We start from the raw sequence: 26,331 nt of genomic DNA, 5'->3' as shown, positions 1-26,331 counted from the left end.
GCTGGGCACTAGAGCCAGCATGATGAGTAAGACGACCTTGGTTCCAGCTCTCAGCGGGGCTTACATTCCCTTGGGAAAGAAGACCAGAAACTAGCCAAGAAAGAAAGTACTCACTCTTACAAGTGCTATGAAGGAAACCAACAATCGGCTGGGAGAGATTATTTGAGAATAAGGAGGGGAGACCTTCTTCAGGTAAAAGGTATCTCTAAGGAATGGAAGGGAGAGACTTGCTTTAGATAAAAGGAAGAGTTAGGAGGTTCTCTCTAAAGAATGGGGAAGAGAGAGAGAGAGACCTCTTTTAGATAAGTCGCAGCCAGGGGACTTACCTCTAAGCAAACTGAGATGTATAGGATTAGAAGGAGGGCACCAAGCACTGTCTGTGTGTTGGGGAGAAGGGAGAAAGGTGGGATAAAAGAAGGATGAAGAGGTAGATGGGAGCACCCCAAGCAGAGGTACAAAGACCCTAGGCAGGAAAGAGCCTGCTTCCCAAGAGTTACAAGGAAAGAGATGTGGCTGAAGCAGGGGAGCAAGCTGGCAGTGGCACAGGATAAAGCTGGGGAGCTTGGCAAGAGCCAAGTCAAGCGGGGACCTTTCAGCCAGGGTAAAACTTTCGGAGTTTATCATGTGAAGCTCCGTCTGAAGCCTTTGAATGTTTTTCTAAGCAAAAAAAATGATATAATCTAATAAAGAAAACTAAATCTGGTGCCTTATTGGGAAAGGGTTAAAGGGACAGCGGGGCAAAAATGGAACAAGGAAAGCAAGACACTTTTAGCAGCTGAGGGAAGAGGTGATAGTGACCTGGGTTAGGAGGGCGCATGGAGAAAGAGACAGTGGGCAGACTGGGGAACTATTAGAAAGAACAGATACAGCTGGTGGCTTGAATATGGGGAATCAGAAGATTAAAGAATGTCACGTAAGTTTCGTTCTGGAGTGCATGGATGGGAGAACCATTTATTTTGCTAGAAACGCCTCAAGAATAGGGAAGCAGGAAGCCGATTAAGTATTTATAGGAAAACCAAGAATTCAGTTCTCAATACGTTAGTGTGCACCATCTGTGAGGCACCTAATTGGTCCTCTGGAGCTCTGAGGAGAGTTCTGCCTTACAGAGAACGTTCAGCACGCAGGGAGAAGCTTCAGAGAGAAGAGGGCCAAAGAGTGAGTTCTGAGAGGCAGCAACACTTAGGAGTCAGGTAAAGAAAGAGGATACAGTAAAAGAGACTGAGAAGAAACTGACTGAAACATAGAAGAAAGCAGGATTCAATTAGACACAAAAGGCCCTCGACAGATGCTATGGCTATTATCATTTCATTTCCTCCTTAAACACTGTCACTTAAAGTCTTCTAGCAAAGGAAACATGTACAACCGTATTTCACTTTTTTGTGCAATTATGGACAAGCCTCCATCTTAAATATGGAGTGCATTCATCTTACTTTTGTCAATTTCAATTTCATTCCGGCCGGGTGCTAGCTGCCAAATTACAGTCAAGAGCTGGCTGCATGAATTGCCAGGTTACAGGAATCCTCCTCTCTGACACTCATCTGAAAACTCCATACTCAAAATAAAGAAAAAACTCCCAACCAAACCACACCCTGTTTAATAAAGCTTTATGCAGTCATATTTGGCATCAGTAAAACACCAACGCTAGCCCTCTCATCACAGCCAAATGGCCCCGGGTAAGAAATCAACTTAGTTTTCATTCAGCAAGAACCTTTTGTAAGAAAAAAAAATTAGGCTATGAATAAGAGCACCCTCATCTCCCACGAACGAGAGCAGCCCGTTGTCATCACATGGTCCTTTTCCACCGCACAGCTGGGTAACAGCTAAATTACATATACATACATTTTTATGAAATTTTTCATTTCAACAGGTAAAAAAGTTGACCATGAAACTTCCCCCTTCATCTGAATTAAATTATTTTTGAGTGCATGATGGGGAAAAAGAATATTTCCGACAAGTGTACTTTTCAGGGTTTACACCTGAAAAGGCACGGGGCCATTCCTGCAGTGGTCCTAATAAGCATAAAACAAGCACAGGTATACATATGATTTTAGGGTTGTGGATAATGGCCAGGATCCAGGAGATTGGGAGAGGAGAGCTAGTTCTCAGAATTTGTCTAGAAACCTACAAGCCAAATTAATTTCTGGAATGTCATCGCATAGCGCGTTACACAATCTTCTATAATTTTTTGTCAAAGCTATTCTTCCCACTCCACAATAAATTGCTTCCTTGAATTCAGGGGACTCTAATTCATCTTTGTACCTGCCACATAAAAAGAGCTCAAGGAAAGTTTTATAAATTCATAGCTGAGTAGCAATTCAAGAGCAAGAGGTCTTAATCTTAAAATAGCCATATAGCATAAATAAGCCATTTCCACTGTCCCTGACCCCTGAACACGGAAATCATCTTCTATTAAACATCCAATTATTTAAGTTATTCTTACAGTAACTTCTTTATTTTGGATCTCACATACTTTCTTTACTTGGAACTGTAACACAGAGAGGGCTGGGAAGTTATTAGCAGACGCCGGCTTCCGCAAAGACAGAGAAAAAGGGCACAGTAGGAGAGCTCTGAATGAAAACTGTGCTCTCTTGGCAGCAGAGAGCTCGAGTTCCCTGGATAAGACCAGGAACAAGGCTGCTGCTTTTCATCAGACCATTTGCACGTCACGGGCATGAAAGGATGGTAATCGGAGGTACTAATATGGGAGTGCATCGAGTTTTCCTAAACATACCTTCATGTGCAGTCTTGCACATTGGTGAAATGCCACTGAAATGGTAGAATAACAGAAAAGGAATGTGGGAGCGCTGTCGATTTCTAAATCCTAGATTAACGGAGGAAGAGAAACTGAGGAATAAAGTTCTTTGTCTAAAATGTCAACATGATATTTAAGCTACTTTTAAGAGCATTATAGAAAGTTTTTCAAAGAGAAAAATGGAGAGATGGAGAAAGTAAAATTGCATTAGACAAATGTTAAAGTCTTAAGAGAGACTTGTGTAGAGAAAAATGAAATATTTGTATAGAATAAAGGGTACAGGATGGTAAAAAGTACTACATGAGAAAATTAAGGAATATAAAAGCAACACATACTATAGAAACAAAAGCCTCTCTCAGTGTGTTGGGAGGGTAAATTTTGCGTCATGTGGGGTTTTTCTGCCACAATAACAAAAAAATCCTGTTAATGAAATGCTTTATAAAAAATTAAATAATTGCTACTCAAAGTTCATCTAAGAATATCTAATGAATGTCTCCAACAGCTTAATCAGAATAAGAGAAGTGAGAGACCAGAAAAACAATGCTTGCAATACAAGCAGTATTGTCTAAAGGACATAGTTTGGGACCAAAGGTTACAATCACCATAGAAATCAATGGAGAAAGTCACTTGAAATCTTGTAGCCTCAGTTTCCTCTTCTATTGAAAGGAGATAACAATGCCCACAGTAATCACCCAAAAAAGAAATTTTCTGAGCATGGATAGTAGATAAAAGCAAATTTAGAAAAGCTGAAAGGATCATAAAAATACAAGATGATAGCATTGGAACTAGAAACAACAATCAATAAAATACTCCCTAATAAAGTAGGAAACCTAAAAATTAAAATCTGTTTTTAAACGGGCTTTTCTCACACAACCAGAAGGACCTACAACTAGAATATACAACTATGTACTGGGGGGCTTTGGGGAGAAGAAGAAGAAAGAAAAAAAAAAAGGAAGATTGGCAACAGATGGTAGCTCAGGTGCCAATCTTTAAAAAAATAAAATAAAAAATAAAAGGGCTTTTCTTTCCTCCATTCTCTGGAAGAGCCATTAATTAACTCAAACGCAAGAGCTCAAGAGAAAAAAAAGAGAAGGGTAGAAAACAGTCGGCTTGCCCACTTCCTGACAATGGTGGAGATTGGGGAAGATACACAGGGTTAGTTGAGGCTGACAAAGATTTTACTGATTATTAGCCTTGAAAATCTGAAACTCAGCAACTTAGTTTCACAAGCCTGCAACTTTCTCCTGACAGATTCCATCTCCTTCCAAAAGGTTTGCCCAAGAACAAAATCAGGGTCCCCATCCTCACCACTCTTTAAATGACTTGAGACATTTCCATTAAATGACTTCAAAATTAAGGTTTATCTACATGAGCCGGCTATTAGTATTCAAAAAGATAAAGGGCAGAGTGTGTGCTGGGGGAGGGAAGTGAGGGAGAAAGGAGAGAGAGAGGACGGAATGATGGAGGGGAGGGAGGGGGGAAGAGACAGAGAAGGGAGGACAAGGGAGAGGGAAGGAGAGAAAGGAGAGACAGGGAGGGAAAGGCAGAAGAAGGGGAGTGAGAGAGAGACAGAGACAGAGACAGACTAGAGGATGAGAGAAACCAGCCAGGAGGATGCAGCACTTCCCCTCCAAAGTGTCCTGTAAGGGCCAGCGCTTCAGGGCACGTGACCTTGACTACCAAGGAGAGGTGACCAGCCAAACAATGACAAGTACATATTTTTAAACCCTCCAAATGAAGTCAGTCATTTGGCTGCTTTCAGCACCGACTTCTCCAAGATAAAGCATCTTTAATATATTTGGCTGACCGGGCTGACCAGTGAGACTTCACCAAAAGGAACTTCTGAAAAATTATCATGTACTGCACCAATGTAGAAAGAAATGTGTATAAAATAGTGTTGAATGTTATTTCAGGGCTATAATTCCAGTTTTAGATTTACTTTTCATTAAAACAAAAAATGCTAGAGTCAACATTTATATGATGTAAAACAGCTGCAGTGAACTATAAATTCTAAACTATAAATTCTATGCATTTTCCTTTCTCTTTTATAATGTCCTATAAAATTTGGGCCTTAATCAGGAGTAATCAACATAGGATTTGCTTTCTAAATAATAAGGCTATAGTCTATGCATGTATATTATTTATGAGAAGAAATAAGAACCAATATAGCCAGAGACACACTAAGTTCGAGAAAATGAGGGGCCAGCCCAGTGATGTAGTGGTTAAGTTCACGTGACCCACTTGGCAGTCCAGGGTTCTCCAGCACCTGGGGGTTCAGATCCCGGGCACGGAGCTATACACCACTCATCATGCCATGCTATGGTGGTGTCCCCACATACAAAATAGAGGAAGACTGGCATAGATGTTAGCTCAGGGCCAATCTTCCTCACCAAAAAAAAAAAAAGAAAGAAAGAAAGAAAACAAAAGAAAAGTAAAACAAAGAAAATGAGCTGGCGTCATTTTGTAAACGGTTGTGAAGATGGTTACAAGGGTGAGGGGAGAAATGGTCCACGAACTTTTAAAAGTATATGCAGATTGGGACAGACTGAAAGGGGCCTTCATCGCAGGTTAAGCAGTTTGGACTTTCTCTCTGGCCATGGGAACATTTTTGAAGACATGTTAGCAGCAGAATACCTGGATCAAAAAGATGTTTCAGAAAGATAAAACTATTAGAAACATCTAAGATGCTTTGCAGGTCTAAGAGCCAAATGATAGGAAGAGGATGAGAGCCTGAGTTCACGGACCACACTTGTGATGACTGGGCTTAAATAAGGAGGTCAAAGTAGAAGTGGAAAGCAAAGACGGATGCAAGAAACACTAACAAGGAAGTCTTTCTAGGACCTTCTGCCTGGTGACTAATCACTGACTAATATTAGGAGAGCACAGTAGGAGAGACAAAGAAAAATAGAAAATGAGAAGGAGGAATATGAAATGATTTCCAGGGCGACAGAGAAAATGATAACACCATTAATAGAAACAGAGGTGCAACTGACATCACTTGGTGAAAAAGAGTTCATTTTTAATCAAGTTGAGGTAAGATGAGCCAGATAAGGAAAAACGCCCCACGGTCTGCTGGAGGATGAAGTGAGAGGTCTGCTTCTAGATCTAAGGAGCAAGCAGGGCAACAACTATATTTTAAAAGTTCTCCAGATGTTGCAAATAGGAACTCAGGATTGAGAACCAGCAAACATTCTGCAGGACCTTCTGCGACCAGGGAACACTTGCTCACACCTGTTACCCCTGTCTCTGGGGTCACAGGAACACTTCAAGTAACTGTAAATAAGGCTCCATTAGTGTTTTATAGGGAAAAAGGCAAGAATTCTAATACAGTGTTGGTCATTACAGCATTATTTAAAAGTAAATATATATGTGATGGGGCTGGCCCCGTGGCCGAGTGGTTGAGTTCGCGCGCCCCGCTGCAGGCGGCCCAGTGTTTCGTTGGTTCGAATCTTGGGCGCGGACATGGCGCTGCTCATCAAACCACAGTGAGGCAGCGTCCCACCTGCCGCAACTAGAAGGACCCACAACGAAGAATATACAACTATGTACTGGGGGGCTTTGGGGAGAAAAAGGAAAAAAATTAAAAAATCTAGAAAAAAAAGTAAATATATACGTGAAATGAGAACTGTATAATAATAATATATTTGAGGAATAAATAAGAAAATTGTTCGGTTATTTTCTTGTTAAAAATTTAAAATTTGAACATAAAAATTAAACGGAATTTGAATTTCATACCCTCTGCCTTTTGATCCTGCCCCCCCAGCAACCCACTCAAACAACCAAAGACTGTACCATCCTCTAGCCTCAGTTCCCTCAACTGTAAGAAAGAATTTATCTGCTTCCCTACTTCCCCTGGCAGTTTGAGCGATAGACGAAAGATATCCTAAGTAAAAGTGCTTTGTAAATTATGAAATAGGTTAACCAGTGTAAGATATCATTATCACAATTAAACTTAGGGTGCAATTTTTAGTTTGTCCAATTATTCTCCACCAGAAAAATATGACTTTACTTCTTGGCCTGTATATGATCTTTAAATTTTATGTAATTTAAATTTTTTGGCAATATGGCTACCATAAATTAACACATAACAGGAAAAAATAGAACACTGATTTTTCATAATTTTTTTTTTTTTGAGGAAGATTAGCCCTGAGCTAACATCTGCTGCCAATTCTTCTCTTTTTTGCTGAGGAAGACTGGCCCTGAGCTAACTTCCGTGCCCATCTTCCTCTACTTTCTATGTGGGATGCCTGCCACAGCATGGATTAACAAGAGGTGCGTAAGTCCACAATTGGGATCCGAATTGGCAAACCCAGGGCCCCCAAAACAGAATGTGCGAACTTAACTGCTGCACAACCGGGCTGGCCTCCACTTTTCATAATTTTTAAATCACTATTTTTGTGACTTTCCACTTCGAACCTAAGACTCATTTCTGGAGAGATTTTCTTGAGGAGTCACCTTAATATTTTTGCTAGTACTTTATTTTTCCCTCTCTTTGACAAACATTGATTCATTAGTTTTCACAACAAAATGGAAATAGTTCAATAACAATTTTCTATAATAAGAAAAATGAGACCTAAAACAATTCCCCAGCTTGCTGGAGGGATCTGGACACCTCTGAAAACCAGAAGCAGCAAGGAGAGACTGCGCCACCTGAGCTTCCTCATTAATCCAGGCACCTTCCTTCAGAAGAAAGGCATCTTTAATTAGCAAACCCTTCCTATAATGTGGATTTTTTCCTTTTTTTTTTTTCCTTTAGAAGTTTATGATCACACCAAATAACAACAACAGTAAGCAGCTGGTAATATTATACATGGCATCCCCATGTACCTTGGATTTCAATGCCTGCTAAATTTAAAAGTACCTTTTTACAAAATTAAGCATAATTTTGCATTTATCTTTGTTAAATCTGAAAAGTTCAGTAAGTAGAAATCTTTGTTTTAAAAGAATCTCATAGTTGATTTCTATTTTTTAAGTTAGGCTATACCTAGAGCTCACAAGTCTATCAATAACAAAGTCACTGAGGAAGATTTCAAAATATTACGTGAAACCAAACCAAGTTCAATTTTAGCTTACTCTGACGGCCCACATGGGAGGTCATGCAAACCTGCGAGGTCACAGTATATTCAACAACTACAGTGACTAATCCAGGATGAGCCATCCAGCCTCAGAACCAAAAATAGTGAGTATCTCACGCCAACAGTTCAATATCACTACATCTTTCATGGTAAAAACACGTAAAGTTTATCATCTTGTCACACTCAGTAGTGTGACATCTCAGAGGGTTGCTACAGAATCCAGAGCAACATCTACAAAACACTCCATCAACTCAGGTATCTTCAGTGCTAACTCTTGCTACTTTAAGTACTAATTCTTGACAATAAATATTTGCAAAATTATTAGAATTTCTGTACAAATTAAGTCTAAAAGAACACCCCTGGGACAACTAAAATCCTCTGCACCATAAAGGCATAAGCTTAAAAATACCTGGAAACAAAAATTTTTTAAATAACAGATAAGGCTGGCAAATGATTAAATCAAATGAGAAGGTGGTAAATGTTGCCAAATTTAATGATTATTTGTATCGTTTTGGAAAATATGTATTCAGGTCTCACAGAAAGCACTGAAGCTGGAAACAAACAAAACTGAGTTCACTACAGAAAACTGTCTAGTTTCCACTACTAACTGCTTCCAACCTATTTATTGCTGCAAAGGTTGTCACAAAAATGAATGACATTCAGCAACATTCAGAAAGAAGATAAGAAAAAATCCTGCTGAATGTTCTAACAGTCACGGAAAAATATTTAGATCATCCTCAAACTAGGCATGTGTGAAGTGGAAAAATGGTCCTATCTAAGCACCGACCATGAAAATTATCCTCTCTCTCCCCGCAAAAAACAAAACCCTAAAATCTAGAGAAAATTTAGAAACAAAAATAAGTTGTTAGAATTTCTAAGAGCTTAGAAAGAACCCTAAGAAGAGTTCTCCCACTTGAAAACAAGATTTAAACATCAGAAGACAGCCAGTAAACACTTATTAAATCAGTATTTCTAACGCTAACTTGGGGGTGGGGTGGTGAGAATGATGTCAGCGTTCAGCAAAGTCAGAGACAATTTTTAATCCAATAATGACAATAACTCTGTGACAAATCCTAACGGTCTCTGCAACTCGAAACGTTGGCAATTTGAAAACATAATTGAATTCTTAAATACTGCAGTATTCAAACGACCTGTAGTGAGCGAAAACTCAGCGAACACCCTTGTTCTTTCTGAACAATGACCTAAATAATGAATCACTACAAAAAGAACAGATGACACATTCAATTCATCTGTTCACCCTCAAATGTGCATAGGTCTGACAGTCCCAGAGATAAGACACAATGAATTTACTACGACAGGATGGGCATTTTCGTCATCAGAATGTCTGGAAAAGGAGTAAATGAGGAGAAACAACCAGACTGAGAGGCGGAAAGAGTGGGGGAGGGCTTGTTTAGGGAGAGCAAAAAGGACGGGTGTCTAAGTCTGTGAAGCAGAAAAAAAGACTACCGGGAAGGCTCCCGGGGACCGGAGAAAAAGAAGTTCGGAGATGAAAGGGACCAGGTCCCGGCCAAGGGCGGGGGTCGCGGAGTCCCGCCCCACCAGCCTTTGTTGATTTCCCACTTTCCCCGAATTTGAAGCACAGGTCTGCTTCAAAGCTCTCCCTCGGAGAAGAAGAGAGGGGGAACTGGGTGGTGGGTGCCGAGGGGGTTCAGCTCCCCAAAATTTCATCCATCCAGAACCTAAACCACCCTGTGGGGGTTAGGGGGACAGACAGACAGAGCCCCGGATCTCCCCCAGGGATCTTTCCCAGTGGGGAGACGCAGGGTGGGTGCGCGCGGTGGGGGAGGAGGCCGACTCCCCTTCCAAGTGCGGCCACTTACGAAGACGCGCTGGGCACGAAGAAATCCACCGCGAAGCCGAAGTAACTTCCCTCGGGGCCGGAGTACTCGGCAGGACTGTCCACGTCCAGGTTGAAGGCGCCGCACAGAGGCAGCAGGAATCCGAGGAGAGGGAGCAGGAGGCGTCGGGGGCGAAAGCGCAGCGGCCGCGGCGGCGGAGAAGCCATCGCCGAAGTGCGCGCGGGGCGCCGAGCCCGGGGCCGCGGCCACCCCTCCCGGAGCGCTCAGTGCCCTCGGCCCGCCGCCTGCGCGCGCCGAGACTTGCCGGCCGCTCGCTCCCCGGCGGGTCCGGGACGGCGCCGGGGGAGGCAGGAGGGCTGAGCCTCGGAGCGGCCGCCCGGGAAGTGGGGCGCAGGGCGCGCGGGGCGGGGACAGCAGCGCGGGCGGCCCTTCGCCTCCCTCCGCTCGGCCGCTCCACGCAGCGTCTGGGGCTTGGGATCGCCGGGTGAGCGCCGCACCCCCGGCCTGAGTGCGGCCCCGGGCAGTGGGAGGAGGCCGAGCAGGGGGAGGAGCCGGCCCGGGAGGCCGGGCCGCCGCTCAGGAGGAAGTGGAGGAGGAGAGCCGGCCCCGGCCTGGGAGAGCCGAGCGCACTTCCGTGCGCGCTGCTGCCTCCCGGCCCGAGAGCGGGGCGCCGGGGCCGAGGCCCCAGACCCTCGGAGCCCCGGGCGGCCGCAGCGCTCCCGGACGAGGGCTTCAGACCCAGCCCCGGGGGATGGGCGGAGGGAGGCAGGGATGGTCCAGCGTCCCGGCCCGCCCTCGGCCACCCGAGCGCCAAGGGCACCCCACCTTCCCCGGTCCCGCTAGGAACTCCCGTGCGACTTTTGTTTAAAAATGAGGAAAGCTTTATCCGCTTCTCGTGTTTCTGCTGCTGAAACGCTTGGCAGGCTCTCACGAACGAAACTCTATAATTAATGGTTGTTTTCCTCCCCACCCTATCTCACACGCAAACACTGAACTTAATTATAAACTTCCAGGATGCTAGCACAGCCTCTTCCAGGCGAGTCGTGTTCAAGGCGAACTGCAGTGGTCCACGAAAGGACTAGCAAGGCAAAGAATCGGCAGTAATCGCTTCAAATCGTCAGACTAGTCGGAACATTATTCTTAATTTATTAGCTCAAGTTGTATGATTTTGGATAACTAGATTTAGGACATTTAGCAGAAACATAATTTTCGAGTTGGAAGAAGGAATCTGCACCACTGAGATAAGGCCCTTTGGGGCTTGCTTGCTGTTGGAGTGTCGCACCACGCCCAGGCCCCTGAGGGCTCCCTGAGAGACTTCCTTGGGGGCAGGAACCTTGACGTTTTTCTTGATACTCCCAAGTCCTAGCACCTTGCCAGGCAGATAGTAAGCAATCAATAAAATGTCGAATGAATGAATGGAGATGAAATGATGAGTAAGCTTTGCCCAGAGAAGTGACTTTCCCATATTGTGTATCACACGCTAAAGAATTTGGTGAACAAGACTGAAAGTATAAATGCGTTGTGTGGACTTTAAAAACCTTCAAGTACTAGAAGAGTAATTTCAAGTTGTTTCCCTAAGTAGCTATTGAAACTCAATCACGGGCTGTACACCCCACCCCCACCCCCACCCCCGTGCCGCAGCGGTTACGTTGGCACATTCTGCTTCTACAGCCTGGTTCCCCATTTGGATCCCCGGTGGGGACCAGGCACTGCTTGTCAAGACATACTGTGTAGCAGTCTTCCCACATATAGAGTAGAGGAAGATGGGTAGGGATGTTAGCTCAGGGCCAGTCTTCCTCAGCAAAAAAGGAGGAGGATTGGTGGCAGATGTTAGCTCAGAGCTAATCTTCCTCAAAAAAAAAAATTTAAAAATTACTATGTATATTAACCTAATAGCTCTTAATCCTGTAAAGGGACATGTATACAAATTGAAATGAAACATCTAATTTGAATTTATAGTACTTAATTGCATTATATATTTTGATTTTTAAATTTGACTAAAAGATATGCAGCAAACTCGTGGGCATGTTTTACAAGGCATGGTCCAGCACTTGCTTCAAGGAAATTACCACGTGAGACAGGCAATCCTACACAAGTACCTACGCACAGATACAAATGTACGTTTCTCCTCACGCTCTTCCCTGGTACACCCAAGAGGCTGGACGTATCTACGCATAAACCCAAAAGGTCTTTTATGCCTTAAAAGCCTGAGAACCATTCCCTTTGGAAATCCATCCAGATAGGGAGGGCAAAAGAGTGTGGAGGTTTGCACTCTGGCTTGGATCCAGTAAGCCCTCCCACTCCCCAGCTTCTGATCCAGGACAGAAGTTGAGCAGACCCAAGCTGGGGAGGTAAGAAAGAAATCCAGGGAAGGAAAGAAGTCAAAGCAATGGCAATACCCGTTGCCTACCAAAACCTGAGTGAACTCAGGACCACTTTTCCACTAGGAGACAGAGAACCGGCCTAACCCAGTGCCTGAAGGCACCCTGGGTTACGCCTGCGGGCATCTTTGTAATGGGGTAGTCCTGCATGAGCAGTCATCCACCCAGCGCCTTGCAAACTGAGGGAGTTTACTACAGTACAAATAAGTTCAGCCAGCGCTTATTCAGAATCCACGATGCGCTGGGGACTCCCTGCATGGGAGAGGGAAAAGCCTATTTTATTCTACGGAAGAAAAGCTATGCCCCTCCCCCATTCCGGTGGCTCAACTGTTTAAACTACATTATAACAATTTCCCAACTTAAAAGAGCTGCAAAATAGATCTACATTAAGTATAATCATTTTCTTTTTTGGTGAGGAAGATTGGCCCTGAGCTAACATCCGTGCCCGTTTTCCTCTACCTTATATGTGGGACGCCCGCCACAGCATGGTGTGCCAAGCAGTGCCATGTCCGCCCCGGGGATCCGAACCAGCGAACCCGGGCCGCCAAAGCCAACGGTGTAAACTTAACTGCTGTGCCACTGGGCCGGCCCCTATCATCACTTTCTTACAGAGGAAATAAAATATTAGATAGAAAGAATTTTGACTTCGGATTTTACCCTCTACTCCTCTGTCCTTCAGTTAAAATCTCGATTCCATTGGTTCCTTTGAATTCAGGTGCCTGAGTTCAATTCTTGGCTTCACCGAGTGCTAGTCAGTTGTGTGACTCTGGGAAAATCACTCCAACCATTCTGCGCCTCAGTTTTCTCATCTATAAAATGGAAATGATGACAGCACTTACCCCGCAGAACTGAACAGTACTTGTTGCTGTTGATACTTCTACTGTCCGTTTCCACAGTAGTCCTAGCAGCTTTGTAGGACTCTCACTGCCCTCTCCTCGTTCTCCTCCTACCTTCCACAGTGCCTTCAATGGCCATCATCAAACCAGAGGGCTGCTTGGCTTTGTCTCTGTACACAAAGCATCTCAGCCCAGTTAGCCTAGGATAATTTAAGGGGAATTTGAAATTTTCCTCTCTCAAAGAATGTCAAGGGAAACTCAGTTCATACCCCAGGGAAACTCTTCTGAAATCCCCTTCTACTCTCCATTTCTCCAGAACCTTTAATCCGCTAAATCCAGCCCTGCAGTGTTTCTTGCTGCTGCTTTCTCGTCAGACTCTTTCCTGTCTCTCCTCTTCCAGCTACTTCTTAGGGAGATGGATTGGGCCTCTCTGGCTTCATCCTGCCTCCCACCCCCACTCCCAGTGCTGCCTTCTCCTATCTGGTCTGTATCACAAAAGATCCCAGCCAGCACCCAGTGCTCCCTGGGTGGGTGGGAGAGAAGAGAAGGCGGGAGACTTGCCTCCTTTCTGGGCGTTGTTTGCTAAGCTACCCCTTCAATGTTGGGCTTGTCCAGGTCTCCATCCTTGATCCACTGCATTCCTTGTTCCACACGTCCCCAGCACGGTCTTATTTATCTTCATGCTCTCACCACTCCCCACCCCACAAGCAGCTGTAGCCATGTTAACTTAATTAATTGCCATTTCCCCATAGGCCATCTTTGTTCACAGGGCTCTGCCTTCCTAGAAGACATTAGCCCTCCTGCTTACCGCTTCCCCCAGCCTTCCTCCTCGCCACAGACAAACCTACACAATGTCCTCTACCTGGCTATTTCCTCCTCTTCTTTCAAGAGTCTCTCAGGCATCCTCACGTCCTCCAGGAAGCCTTCTACTGTTTTTGTATCCTCCGAGCTCAACGCTGAGCTCCACAATGGAATCAATTCTACTGTCCAGAGACGTAATAATAACTACCATTTTTATTAAGCTTACCTATTATGTGCTGGGCACTGTGCTCAGCATTTTGGTACATGTTAAGTCATTTATTCGTCATAAAACCCTATCAGGCAGGTTCTATTAGCCCCAAATTAAAGATGAAGAAACTGATTCTCTACGAGATTGAAAGATTTTTCCAAGGTCAGGAGGGTAGCCTGAGAGGCAGATTTTTTTTTTTTTTAAACAATTTTTTTTTTTTTAAGATTTTATTTTTTCCTTTTTCTCCCCAAAGCCCCCCGGTACATAGTTGTATATTCTTTGTTGTGAGTCCTTCTAGTTGTGGCATGTGGGATGCTGCCTCAGCGTGGTTTGACGAGCAGTGTCCTGTCCACGCCCAGGATTCGAACCAACGAAACACTGAGCCGCCTGCAGCGGAGCGCGCGAACTTAACCGCTCGGCCACAGGGCCAGCCCCCTGAGAGGCAGATTTTGAACATGTGATGGTCTAACTCCAAGCTCACAATCTTTAGTACTAGGTTGCTTTCACAATATGAAAATACATAATACAAAAATACAATAACAAAGATAAAACGGATATATTATATGCAAAGTGATCTGAAAATCTACTTAACAGATTAGGTTTATCTTTAATTAACCTGAATTTTTTATTTCATCATGTTTGCCAATAAAATAGTTTAATCAGATTTTATTACCGGTTGTATTTATCAAAACGTTCCACTAGCTTGGCAAGGTTTGTCCAAGAGGAAGTTATGAAAGGGTAACTGAACAATGCTTTCAGTAAAGATTAAAAATGGTCCTAATTGGGGCCAGCACAGTGGCGCAGCAGTTAAGTTCACAGGGCCCAGTTTCACTTGCTGGTTTGGATCCCAGGCATGGACATACGCACCACTCATCAAGCCATTCTGTGGCTGGCATCCCATATAAAAAACAGAGGAAGATGGGCACAGATGTTAGCTCAGGGCCAATCCACCTCAGCAGAAAGAGGAAGATTGGTGGCAGATGTTAGCTTAGGGCTAATCTTCCTCAAAAAAAAAAAAGGGTCTTAATCTATCAAAGTTTTACTATGAAGAAAATAGTCATAAGTGAATATTTCATGGGGTTAATATGAAAGAGCAGAGACAATTTTGTACGTGTATTCCCTCTGCTAATCTCTTCTCATCTCCTGACATCCATATCCTTGTGGGTAAGGAAGGGAGCTGATGATGATCTCCAAGGTCTTTCCCATCCTGAGAGCCTGGGGCTTCAGTGACCTCCGAGGAGTAACCAGGCTGGTTGTTGATAGCCGCCATGAAACGGAGTCACCTGGTCCCGTTCAAATATCCTTTCCCCACATTAGAACAACAACGTCCGCTGAGGATAAACTGGCTCATATCCATGAAGACTGCAGATGAGAAAAGGAAATGTTTCTCATCCTCATGTATAGGCTTAATCCTCATCATTCTATTTTCTTATCAGTAGGAAATCAGATCAGACACTCCTTCAGATCAGACACTCCTTCCCCATGCTAGGAAAAGTTCGTTATAAATTTAATAAGTTTCAGATAAATGTTGGGGAAAATGTGAAAATATCTTAGTTCCCTTCTTTAAGGAACGAGATGTAGATAACTAATCTTTTGAAGTTTCAAAAACAAAAATGCAACTCTTTTCTCCTGTCTCATTTTTGTTTTTAAATGGGTTTAACTGAAAAGGACTATTGCTTAATAGAAATATTTACTATCCAGGAAGTTTCTCTTGATTTTTTCCCCTCAGGACTGATTATGTTGATAAGGCAAAGAAAATATGTCCTGTCTTTTATCTCCATCTTGATTAATAAATAACATTTCACTTTCTGAATATCTCTTTTCTCTCCAACATGCTTTCAGTTTACTCATTTCACTTATACAATCTGGTCTTAAAATTTTCATCTCTTTTCTTTTCTTTTTTTTTTTTTTTTGCTGAGGAAGATTAGCCCTGAAGTAACATCCGTTGCCAATCTTCCTCTTTTTTTGCTGAGGAAGATTAGCCCTGGGCTAACATCTGTGCCAATCTTCTGCTATTTTGTATGTGGGTCACTGCCACAGCATGGCTGACAAGTGGTATAGGTCCACGCCCAGGATCCGACACTGAACCTGGGCCACCAAAGTGGAGTGCAACAAACTTAACCACTAGGCCACAGGGCTGGCCCCTCTTCTTTTCTTTTTAATACCATGAGACTTAAAGATCAAACTGAAAAGACCATATTGATTACTTTTGTATAAAAATCCTAAAAATGTAACATGTATGAATGCCACAACTGAAAATTAATAATGCCATCACTACATAACCTCAAATGTGGAGAGACAGTGAGTAGATTAAGAAACCATACATAAAGCATCTTGTTTCTATTGGGGTCAAACTTATATTTTAAATATCCGGCCATATTTCCTCCTAGAGATGTACATTTATTGAGCACTTCCTTTGCAGTCCCTTTTCAAACAATCTTTCAGGGTTTGAATAACCTATGATAGAAGATACCCTAGAAATCTGAGGTTCAAAGTACCAAAATAGAAATCATGACACAAGGTAACTTTCTCACCTGTGAATAGGAGAAGAAGCTCTTGGAATTCTGGGCCTGAAGGGAGCAGAGCACCTTGGGCAGGAAGCTTCCGTCAGGCCAGCACCCGTGCAGGTCCCCCCGAGGCTTACAAATATGCCACGCTCACCACTTCCTCTGTGCCTCTGTTCCTACGCTTCTTTTTACCTCAGCCTGGAATATAATCCTTTCACCCGCTCTCTCATCCCAATTCCACCCAGACTTCAGTGTTCAGCTCAAGACTCATCTTCTCCAGGGAGCTTCACGTGACCTCATTTTCCCCCTTCTCTTTAAAATGGCCTGTATTTCCAAGTCTACTCCACTCACGAGTTAGCATTTCATTATCTTGTATTTATTTCCTGGTGCTTTGGACAGTAATTGAATATAATTCTGTTTAATACTCATCCTTGATGTTTTCAGGCATCTTAGTACATTTTTCCCTAGTGAAATGATCAGTTCCTTAAAAATAGGAGCTATGTTTTCTTAATTTATATATTCTCCCATAACATTCAATACGGTCCTGAATTTATATTTAAAAAAATCACAGAGAACTTGTTGATGAATTGTCTGTAAACTGTATGAGAAAAGCAAACATGTGGATCTTTTTTCCCTCCAGCTTTATTGAGGTATAATTGACAAAATTGTAATGAACATGCTGATCTTATCCATTATGAACTGTACAGCGCCCAGCACAGTTCATATTGAATAGCAGGAAACCAAGAAGTATTTGTTGAAGGAGAAGTGCATGAATGTATGAACAAAAAAGCAATTGTCACCTTTATAAATTAGCACATGAAGGTAATAACTCAATAAACATTCTTGCGTAAAGAATGACTGAATATGTACTTTTCAAGAAGTAGAAAAGCCCAAGAATATCGAGCAGATTCATTTGATGGCTAGCAAAGAAATAAGATTAAACTATTAACTTCATCTAGAATAGTCTTTCTAAGTTTTTGTAGCTGTTTTCATCCTTTATTGCAACTTGGGTTTAGAGTGTGGGGTTTATGAAGGAGATAAAAATTAATCATGAATAGCCAGAAACGGCCTGTGCACTCCTGCGGTTCTCTACCTCTCACCGTGAAAAACCACTGTGCTCTAAAGATAGCCATTCTTTTTTTTTCCTTTCCTTTTCTTCTTCTTTTTTCTTTTTTTATTGCTGAGGAAGATTTGCCCTGAGCTAACATCTGTGGCCAGTCTTCCTCTTTTTGTATGTGAGCCCCCATCACAGCGTGGCCACTGACAGACAAATGGTGTAGGTCCATACCCAGAAACCAGGCCTGGGCCAGCAAAGCAGAACGTGCCGAACCTAACCACTAGGCCACCAGGGCTGGCCTGAGATAGGCATTCTTTACTTCAAGGATATGGGTGGTGGTTTTGGAATTTCTCTGCAAGTGATCAACATGTTGTAAAAATGTAAAAGGAAAATTATGTCTATTATTCCATTTCAGCTAATTAAAGATTACCGCATCCTCTTATTATAACTACTTAAGAGGATTTAATTTGTTTTAAAGGCTTGAAGTGTTGATGTGTGCTCAAAATAGATCACATTTCTCAGAACAGCACTTATACCACAAGAAAATCCATGTTTGGAAGAGGGTAATGCTCTCCAAGCTACTCTTCTATCACTGAAAAGTCAAATGAGAGGCTTAGCTATAGAAAGCAAAGTATTTGTGGTATATTCAGAATTAGCAACTACATTTAAAAAATAATACATTAAAAAAGTCTCTATGGGGGCTGGCCCTGTGGCCAAGTGGTTAAAAGTTCAGCGTGCTCTGCTTTGGTGGCCCAGGTTTCAGGGTTCAGACCCTGCGTGCAGACCTATACTGCTTGTCAGCCATGCTGTGGCGGCGTCCCACATGTAAGTAGAGGAAGGCTGGCACAGATGTTAGCTCAGGGCTAATCTTCCTCAAGCAAAAAAAGAGGATGATTGGCAACAGATGTTAGCTCACAGCAGATCTTCCTCAGCAAAAAAAAAAAAGTCTCTATGGTTATTTATGTCATGAGTCATAAAAGGAATCATGTGGTATAATTTAAAATGTTTCTGGCACTTCATAAATGATTGCTAATACTTTCCTCCTGCTAATCATTTTGCATAAATGTAGCCTTGTGGTACTGGAGATGAGAAACCAAAACTTCTAACTCTTTTTTCCTTCAGATTTATGATAAAGTAAACACTCATAGCCAGAAGATCTTTAAAAACTATAGCCTACAAAGTTACACATATATTTATTTTTTCCTTGGAAAAAATGGCAAGAAAATGTGTCATTAATGACAAAACACATCATTTATATATTGCATATGTGTGTATAGTTCCTGAAATTCTTTTCCTTGGATATATGCTTTAGTCCTCCTCTCGTTTAGTGATATGTCATCTATATGATTACTGAAATATTTTCTTTGGTAAGCAAAAAGAATCGACGTGCCTCAAAACGACATAGCTGGACATATGTCTACAAAACACAGCTCTGCAGGAGACATTTTACTATCAAGAACGTGAGAAAGCGATCCTATGATAGCACTATATACTAGTGAATATTACTGAAGTTACATAACTTCGTATACATTATGTTAGTATGCACTTTTTCAGACCCTATTAAATAAAGAGCTATGAAAATGTGATTTTTAACACCAATAAAACAAATTTATTCACGTGACTATTGGGCTGTTTTTCTTTCCACTTACAGAAACTCTTAATTGGTCTTATTAAAGAATATGTTGAGGGGCTGACCCCGTGGCCGAGTGGTTAAGTTCGCCTGCTCCGCTGCAGGCGGCCCAGTGTTTCACTGGTTCGAGTCCTGGGCGCGGACATGGCACTGCTCATCAGGCCACGCTGAGGTGGCGTCCCACATGCCACAACTAGAAGGACCCACAATGAAGAATATACAGCTATGTACCAGGGGGGCTTTGGGGAGAAAAAGAAAAAAAAAAAGAATATGTTGACAATTCATTGATTCGCCAAATATTTGTTATTAAGTGCCCCCCATATGCCAACACTTTAGTTGGAGCTTGAAATACCAAAATAAATTAGACATGACCCCTGCAGAAACCTACAGTTTAATTAGAGAAATACTTAAGTAAATATTAGCCAACACTTATTAAGGGATATATTTTACTATGTGCCAAGTGCTCTATTAAAATGCTTTATATGGATTATGTCTCTTCACAACAATACAGTTACTGCATGTGGATATTTTTCCCCATTTTACAGGGGCGATGTTAATAATAAGTGTGGTGACGTTAAACATGCTCCCTTCAGCCAAGAAGATACAATGGAGAAAGGAGAGTCTGTTCAATAAATGGTGCTGGGAAAACTGGACAGCCACATGCAAAAGAATGAACGTAGACCGTTATCTTACACCATACACAAAAATCAACTCAAAATGGATTAAAGACTTCAAAGTAAGACCTGAAACCTCTAGAAGAAACTTCTAGAAGAAAACATAGGCAGCACGCTCTTTGGCATCGGTCTGAGCAGCAGTTTTTCAAATACCATGTCTGACCAGGCAAGGGAAACAATAGAAAAAATAAACAAACGGGACTACATCAAACTAAAAAGCTTCTGCACCATCAACAAAACGAAAAGACAACCTAACAATTGGGAGAAGATATTTGCAAACCATACATCAGATAAGGGGTTAATATCCAAAATATACAAAGAACTCATATGTCTCAATGACAAAAAAACCAACAACCCAATTAAAAAATGGGCAAAATATCTGAACAGAGATTTCTCTAAAGAGAATATACAGATGGCCAACAGGCACATGAAAAGATGTTCAACGTCATTAACCATCAGGGAAACGCAAATCGAAACTACAATGAGGGGCCCGCCTGGTGGCTCAGTGGTTAAGTGCACACGTTCCGATTCAGCTGCCCAGGGTTCGCCGTTGGGATCCCGGGTGCGGATATGGCACCGCTCAGCAAGCCATGCTGTGGCAGGCATCCCACATAGAAAGTAGAGGAAGATGGGCACAGATGTGAGCTCAGGGCCAGTCTTCCTCAGCAAAAACAGGAGGATTGGCAGCAGATGTTAGCTCAGGGCTAATCTTCCTCAAAAGAAACAAAAAAAAACTACAATGAGATATCATCTCACTCCAGTCAGAATGGCTATAATCAATAAGACAGGAAACAACAAGTGTTGGAGAGGATGTGGAGACAAGGGAACACTTGTACACTGCTGGTGGGAGTGCAAACTGGTGCAGCCTCTATGGAAATCAGTATGGAGTTTCCTGAGAAAATTAAAAATAGATCTACCATATGATCCAGCTATCCCACTGCTGGGTATTTATCCAAAGAACATGAAAACACGAGTGCATAAAGATACATGCATCCCTATGTTGATTGCAGCATTATACACAATAGCCAAGACTTGGAAGCAACCTGGGTGCCCATCAAGGGATGAATGGATAAAGAAGATGCGGTATTATACACAATGGAATACTACTCAGCCATAAGACATGATGAAATCCGGCCATTTGTGACAACATGGATGGACCTTGAGGGTATTATGCGAAGTGAAATAAGTCAGAGGGAGAAAGTCAAATACCATATGATCTCACTCATAAATGGAACATAAAAACAACAACAAACAAACACACTGCAACAGAGATTGGATTGGTGGTTACCAGAGGGGAAGTGGGGAGAGAGGAGGGAGAAAGGTGTGATTAGGCGCACATGTGTGGCGATGGATTGTGATTAGTCTTTGGGTGGTGAACATGAAGTAATCTACACAGAATTTGAAATATATTAAGATGTACACCTGAAAGTTAAAAGATAAATAAATTAATTAAAAATTTGGAAAACAATTGCTCCCTTCAAGAGGTGGACACTAATTTCCACCCCTTGAGTGTGGGCTGGATGTAGCGTGTTGCTTTGATCGGACAGAATAAAGCAGTGACTGTGCAGCTTTGTTGGCTGGGTCACAGAAGGCGCTGTGGCCTCCTCTTGCTCTCTCCCAGATGGGAAGCCAGATGCTGTGTGGTGAGAACGTACGAGCTGCCCTATGGAGAGCCCCACGTGGTGAGGACCTGAGGCCTCCTCCCAACAGACATGTGGGTGAGTCATCTTGAAACTGGATCGTCTCCCCAGTCAGGCCTTCAGACGATAGCAGCCCCCGCCAACATCTAACCTCAAGAGAGATCCGGAGCCAGAAACTACTCATCTAAGCCGCTCTTTAATTACAGACCCACAGAAACTGTGAGATAATAAAGATTTGATGCTCTGAGCCAACACATTTTGGGGATAATTTGTCATTCAGCAACAGGTAACTAATACGACGAGTTTAGAGAAGTGGTGCAATTTGCTAGGGTCACAGAGCTAGGAAGTGTTAGAGGTGTTCCAGCCAGTCTATCACAGCTAAAGTGACCATATAATTTATTGCCCAACTGGGACACTTTAGAGAGTGATAGGCATGCTGATGATAATTACCTTGGTGCAACAGTGGGACTATTGAGGGCACCATGGGACACAGGATCACTCTAATTACAGCCTCTGCTCTTCGCTGCTGCACAACTCTGTCTCCTACATAAATAAGCGTGTACAGTGTGACCAGTCCAACAATGGAAGAATCGCTCAGGGAAGGGATAACCCACCTGCTGTGACAGAGACTGCTGGCTACCTACCCAAAATTCATTGTCACCTTTTTGTTTGGTAATAAAACTCCTATATTGTATGGTGGCAATGATGTGTCTAGCTGAAAAAAAAAAACAAACAACCTGCATTTCCCAGCTCCCATATGGATGACCATAAGATGTCAGTAGAAGTGGTCAGGTGAAGTTACTAGGAAAGTTCTTAGAAGAGGGCTAGGTTAACTATCAGGAGCACTTTTCCTCTGCAATTTCTTTACAGCTGATGCCTGGGACATGGATGTGATGGTTGGAGCTGCAGCAGCCTCACTGCAAACATGAGGAGGCATACTTGGTAATAGAAGTCATGATCTAAAAATCACAGAGCAGAAAGCCTGGGTTTCTTATAACCATGAACCCATCATTCCTGCCTTGGACAGCAAACCTGCAGACTATATTATGTGAGAGAAAAATATACCTCAGTCTTTGTTTAAGCAGATATTACTAGGGTTTTTCAGTTATACCTTGACTAACCTAATCCTAACTGATATACCCACTTTAATTCCTCAAACAATGTATTTAATTTTGAGTACCAAACATTTGCATTCTTATCTTATTTTGATAGCAATCATTCTAGATATGTTGACCACTCTTCCTACTTTTTTAAATAGCTAAGACAGAAGCATTGTCTGACAGTTTTCTTGATGAGACAAGGTTATTATTATTTACAGAAAGCAAAGTCAGTTTACTTTTTAGTGCCTGATAGAGTCTTCTTTTTATACAGTTCTTTTTTTATGTTTTAAAGATTGGTACCTGAGCTAACATCTGTTGCCAATCTTTTTTTTTTCCTCCTTCTTCCTGAAGGCCCCAGGACATAGTTGTATATTGTAGTGGTAGGAGATAGAGTTTGCTATGCCCTGTGGAAGCTCATTCAGTTATTGGTGTTAATAAAACACGTATGAATGAAGTTCTTGTGAGCAATATTCTGTTAGATGGGCTGGTGCCTTCACCAATTTTGTTCCTTTTAAATGATTCATCTGGGAGTTTTTCTAAACTCTCCACTCTTACTTCCTCTGAAAACTTGAAGACTAATGAAGGATTTCCACCTTTCAGTCATTATGGAACTGTGCCAGGGGATTTTCATGAAATGCTAAATATTTGGATTTAATAGGAAATGATTACACTCACTCAGGAAGTAGATACAGACCCCTTAATCACATAATTGCATTAGGTTTAGCTCATAGAAACATAAAAGAATTCAAGAAAAGTTGGGCACATGCTCAGCATAAAGGCATTTCTACAGTTAGGGTTTTTTTTTTTGTTTGTTTTGAGGAAGATTAGCCCTGAGCTAACATCTGCTGCCAATCCTCCTGTTTTTGCTGAGGAAGACTGGCCCTGAGCTAACATCTGTGCCCATCTTCCTCTACTTTCTATGTGGGACACCTGCCACAGCATGGCTTGTCAAGCAGGACCATGTCCAGACCCGGGATCAGAACCAGTGAACCCAGGGATGCTGAAGCAGAACATGCGCACTTAACTGCTGCACCACCAAGTCCGTCTATAGTTAGTTTCTTTTTCTTTAGAGTTTTGAAAAAACAATTCCTATTACTATTCTGGAGACAGTTTATTTCATTCTACTCTTCACGCATAAATGAGACTCTTTAAGAAAGTGAGTTAACTTTCTCATTCTAACCATTTCAGGTTAGTTTATTTCAAGTTAGACTATCTTTATCATCAACAAAATTTTTAAACAGTTACTATAATAAAATGCTCCCTATAGAGAATAAAGCTTTTCATACATCTAAAAACCCCAGGATAAATACAGGGAAGAAAACTTCAAGGACAACCTAACAATTATGTCTGACCCAAAACGCAATAGCAAATGACATTCACGAAGAAGAATGGCAGCTCAGGCTGGATGATCATTGATAGGGAAGTAATAGATCGTGTTGTCTGACAGAGCTTCCTGCAGTGATGCCGATGTTCTGTATCTATACTGTCTCAAATACTTGCGTTAACCACATATGGCTATTGAGCACTTGAAATGTGGCTCGTATGACTGAGAAATTAAATTTCAAATTTTGCTTAATTTTAATAGCCACATGCGGCTAATGGCTCCCAAATTGCGTGCTATAGTTATCGATGATATTCATACGGAGGCCAAAGACTTAGGTTTGATGGATTCTAAAGTCTCTTCCAACTGCAAAAAATGAGTGGTTAAATTCTATTTCCTCTCCATTCTGCACCAAATTTTCTCTGTTTCTAATCTCTGGTATTCATTCGTTCATTCGTTTAGTCATCACAGAAGTACAATGTGCCAAATGCAGTGGAAAAAACAGAATCTACTCTGGCATTAACATTTCTAACCTCCTTGATTTCCCGTCTTACTGCCTTCAATAGCCCTTTCTTTCTGGGACACCTCTCTCATCTCCAAATGTGATGGCCAGGTACCAGGCTATGGAGACTACCAAAATGCTGGGCCTTCCCGATTCACTGGAGGTATCTCTGTTTGGATGGAGCAAAGCCACAGGAAACGATGGGGTCATGCAAGAGTAAGAAGGGTTCTAAATTAGATTCAACTGGATTTTAAAGTAAATAATGCGATATTACTTGCACATCTGAGGTGCGCCCCTGGTGGGTGGTAAACAATTCCCACTATTGCCAGCATCCTTCCCAGTGTTTCCCAAGGTTCTCAAAGAGGCTTCAGCCCACATGGAGCTCTCAGTCTCATCTGTACCTCAGCTCTGCATCTGGTCTGTTCGCTCAACCCTGCACATCCCCCATCTCAACCCAAAGATGGAACGTGGGCCCTTTTACACTGATTCCGCCAAGCGACCTAAATGCAAGGTAGTTACATGCAGCAGAATTCTCTAGACAGCCTGAGGGTTAATGGCATGGCGGAGGGGCTGTGTTGCAGGTGAATACTAGATAGCCCTGTTCTTAAAGTCCTCAGCATGCCTAGCGTGGGAACTTCTCCCTGCCCATATCTCCTTCTCAGACTCCGTGCCTCCCACCGTGTTGTTTGTGCCATCTCCACCAGACCCTCTTTTCTCTTCTCCTTGTTCCCAGGCCCCCATTTCTTCCCTCTTGGCCACAGCCATGTGTAAATCTCTCTCATTTTTTTATGCTGAACAATTCAGGCTTCTCTTTGTCTTGCCCTATATTTTCAGACCATGTTTGGGACTTACATTGCCAGACTCAAAATTTCAAGTAAGAAACTAAGTAAAAAAATCTTCTTACCCTAAAAAGGATTCTGATTCCAGATTTTGAAATAAAATTTTCTCTTTTTCATATAACCATATGTGCTGTTTAAGTATATATTACTATAAAGTAATTTCAGAGAAGACTTGCCACGGTCATGAAATTAATAAAAGGTGTCATGCGGACTAGCAGGCAAGCTCTTGAAGAGCATGCATCTTTCCATTATGTTACAGCCACAAACAATGTGGGTTAAATAAGATTTTGTAAACATGGCTGAGACTCTCACAACCACTTGCAATATTGTCTCCAATAGAAATATTTCATGAGCACTAGAAGTGGCAGGAGAAACATTTGGAAAACAAATCATATAAAAATGAGAACTGTATGGATTCAAAAAGTGATTGAAAATATAGCCTGACATAGAGAGAGAGAGAGAAAGAGAGAGATTACCTTATGCTGCTTCACACTGGATGATTAATTAATTAAGAATTCAGCCACACTATGAGGATCCAATGCTACACAGAGGGAATGGAAGTTTAAAGAAAAAAAAAGATAATTCTTTTTCTTGGAGTTGAGTTAGAGAAGTGAGTAGATAATAATTATTTTGACAAAATTATGCCATGTCATCTACAACACCTTTCAGTGATGCCAGAAGATAGAATCATCTATGTTTTCATTGAGTTAAAAACCTTTACTAGGGCTGGCCCAGTGGGATAGTGGTTAAGTGCACACAGTCCGCTTCAGCGGCCTGGGGTTCGCCAGTTCGGATCCCGGGTGCAGACATGGCACTGCTTGGCAAGCCATGCTGTGGTAGGCGTCCCACATATAGAGTAGAGGAAGATGGGCATGGATGTTAGCTCAGGGCCAGTCTTCCTCAGCAAAAAAAAAAGAGGAGGATTGGCAGCAGATGTTAGCTCAGGGCTAATCTTCCTCAACAAAACAAAACAAAACAAAATAAAACAAACCTTTACTGACTCCATACTACCTGTAAGATGCCAGGGCACTGTGGCAGATCCTACAGGGCTTTCAAGAATGAAGTGTTTGATTAGACTCTTTCTGTTGCAAGTGAGAACAGCTCAACTCACGTTAGCCAAGGCAAAAAGAGAATGGATTCGTTCACATAACTAGGAAGCTCAGGGTTGGTTCTGGCTGCAAACACAAC

General features: G+C 42.3%; 1 protein-coding gene across 2 annotated transcripts in view; it reads right to left on the bottom strand.

The window, feature by feature from the left end:
* ITGAV (integrin subunit alpha V) overlaps nt 1-10,084 on the bottom strand; it is an 86,678-nt gene extending 76,594 nt beyond the window's left edge. Inside the window, exon 1 of one of the 2 annotated variants that reach the window (XM_070508224.1) lies at nt 9,669-10,084. In XM_070508224.1, the coding sequence (XP_070364325.1) occupies nt 9,669-9,853 (185 nt within the window). In that variant the 5' untranslated portion in view covers nt 9,854-10,084. The remainder of the gene's footprint in view (nt 1-9,668) is intronic. The other variant, XM_070508223.1, reaches the window with a different exon arrangement.
* Nucleotides 10,085-26,331: the final 16,247 nt, after the last annotated feature.

The sequence above is a fragment of the Equus asinus genome, chromosome 4 (genome assembly GCF_041296235.1).
Source record: "Equus asinus isolate D_3611 breed Donkey chromosome 4, EquAss-T2T_v2, whole genome shotgun sequence".
Classification (NCBI taxonomy): domain Eukaryota; kingdom Metazoa; phylum Chordata; class Mammalia; order Perissodactyla; family Equidae; genus Equus; species Equus asinus.
This window is presented reverse-complemented; position numbering and strand designations above follow the sequence as displayed.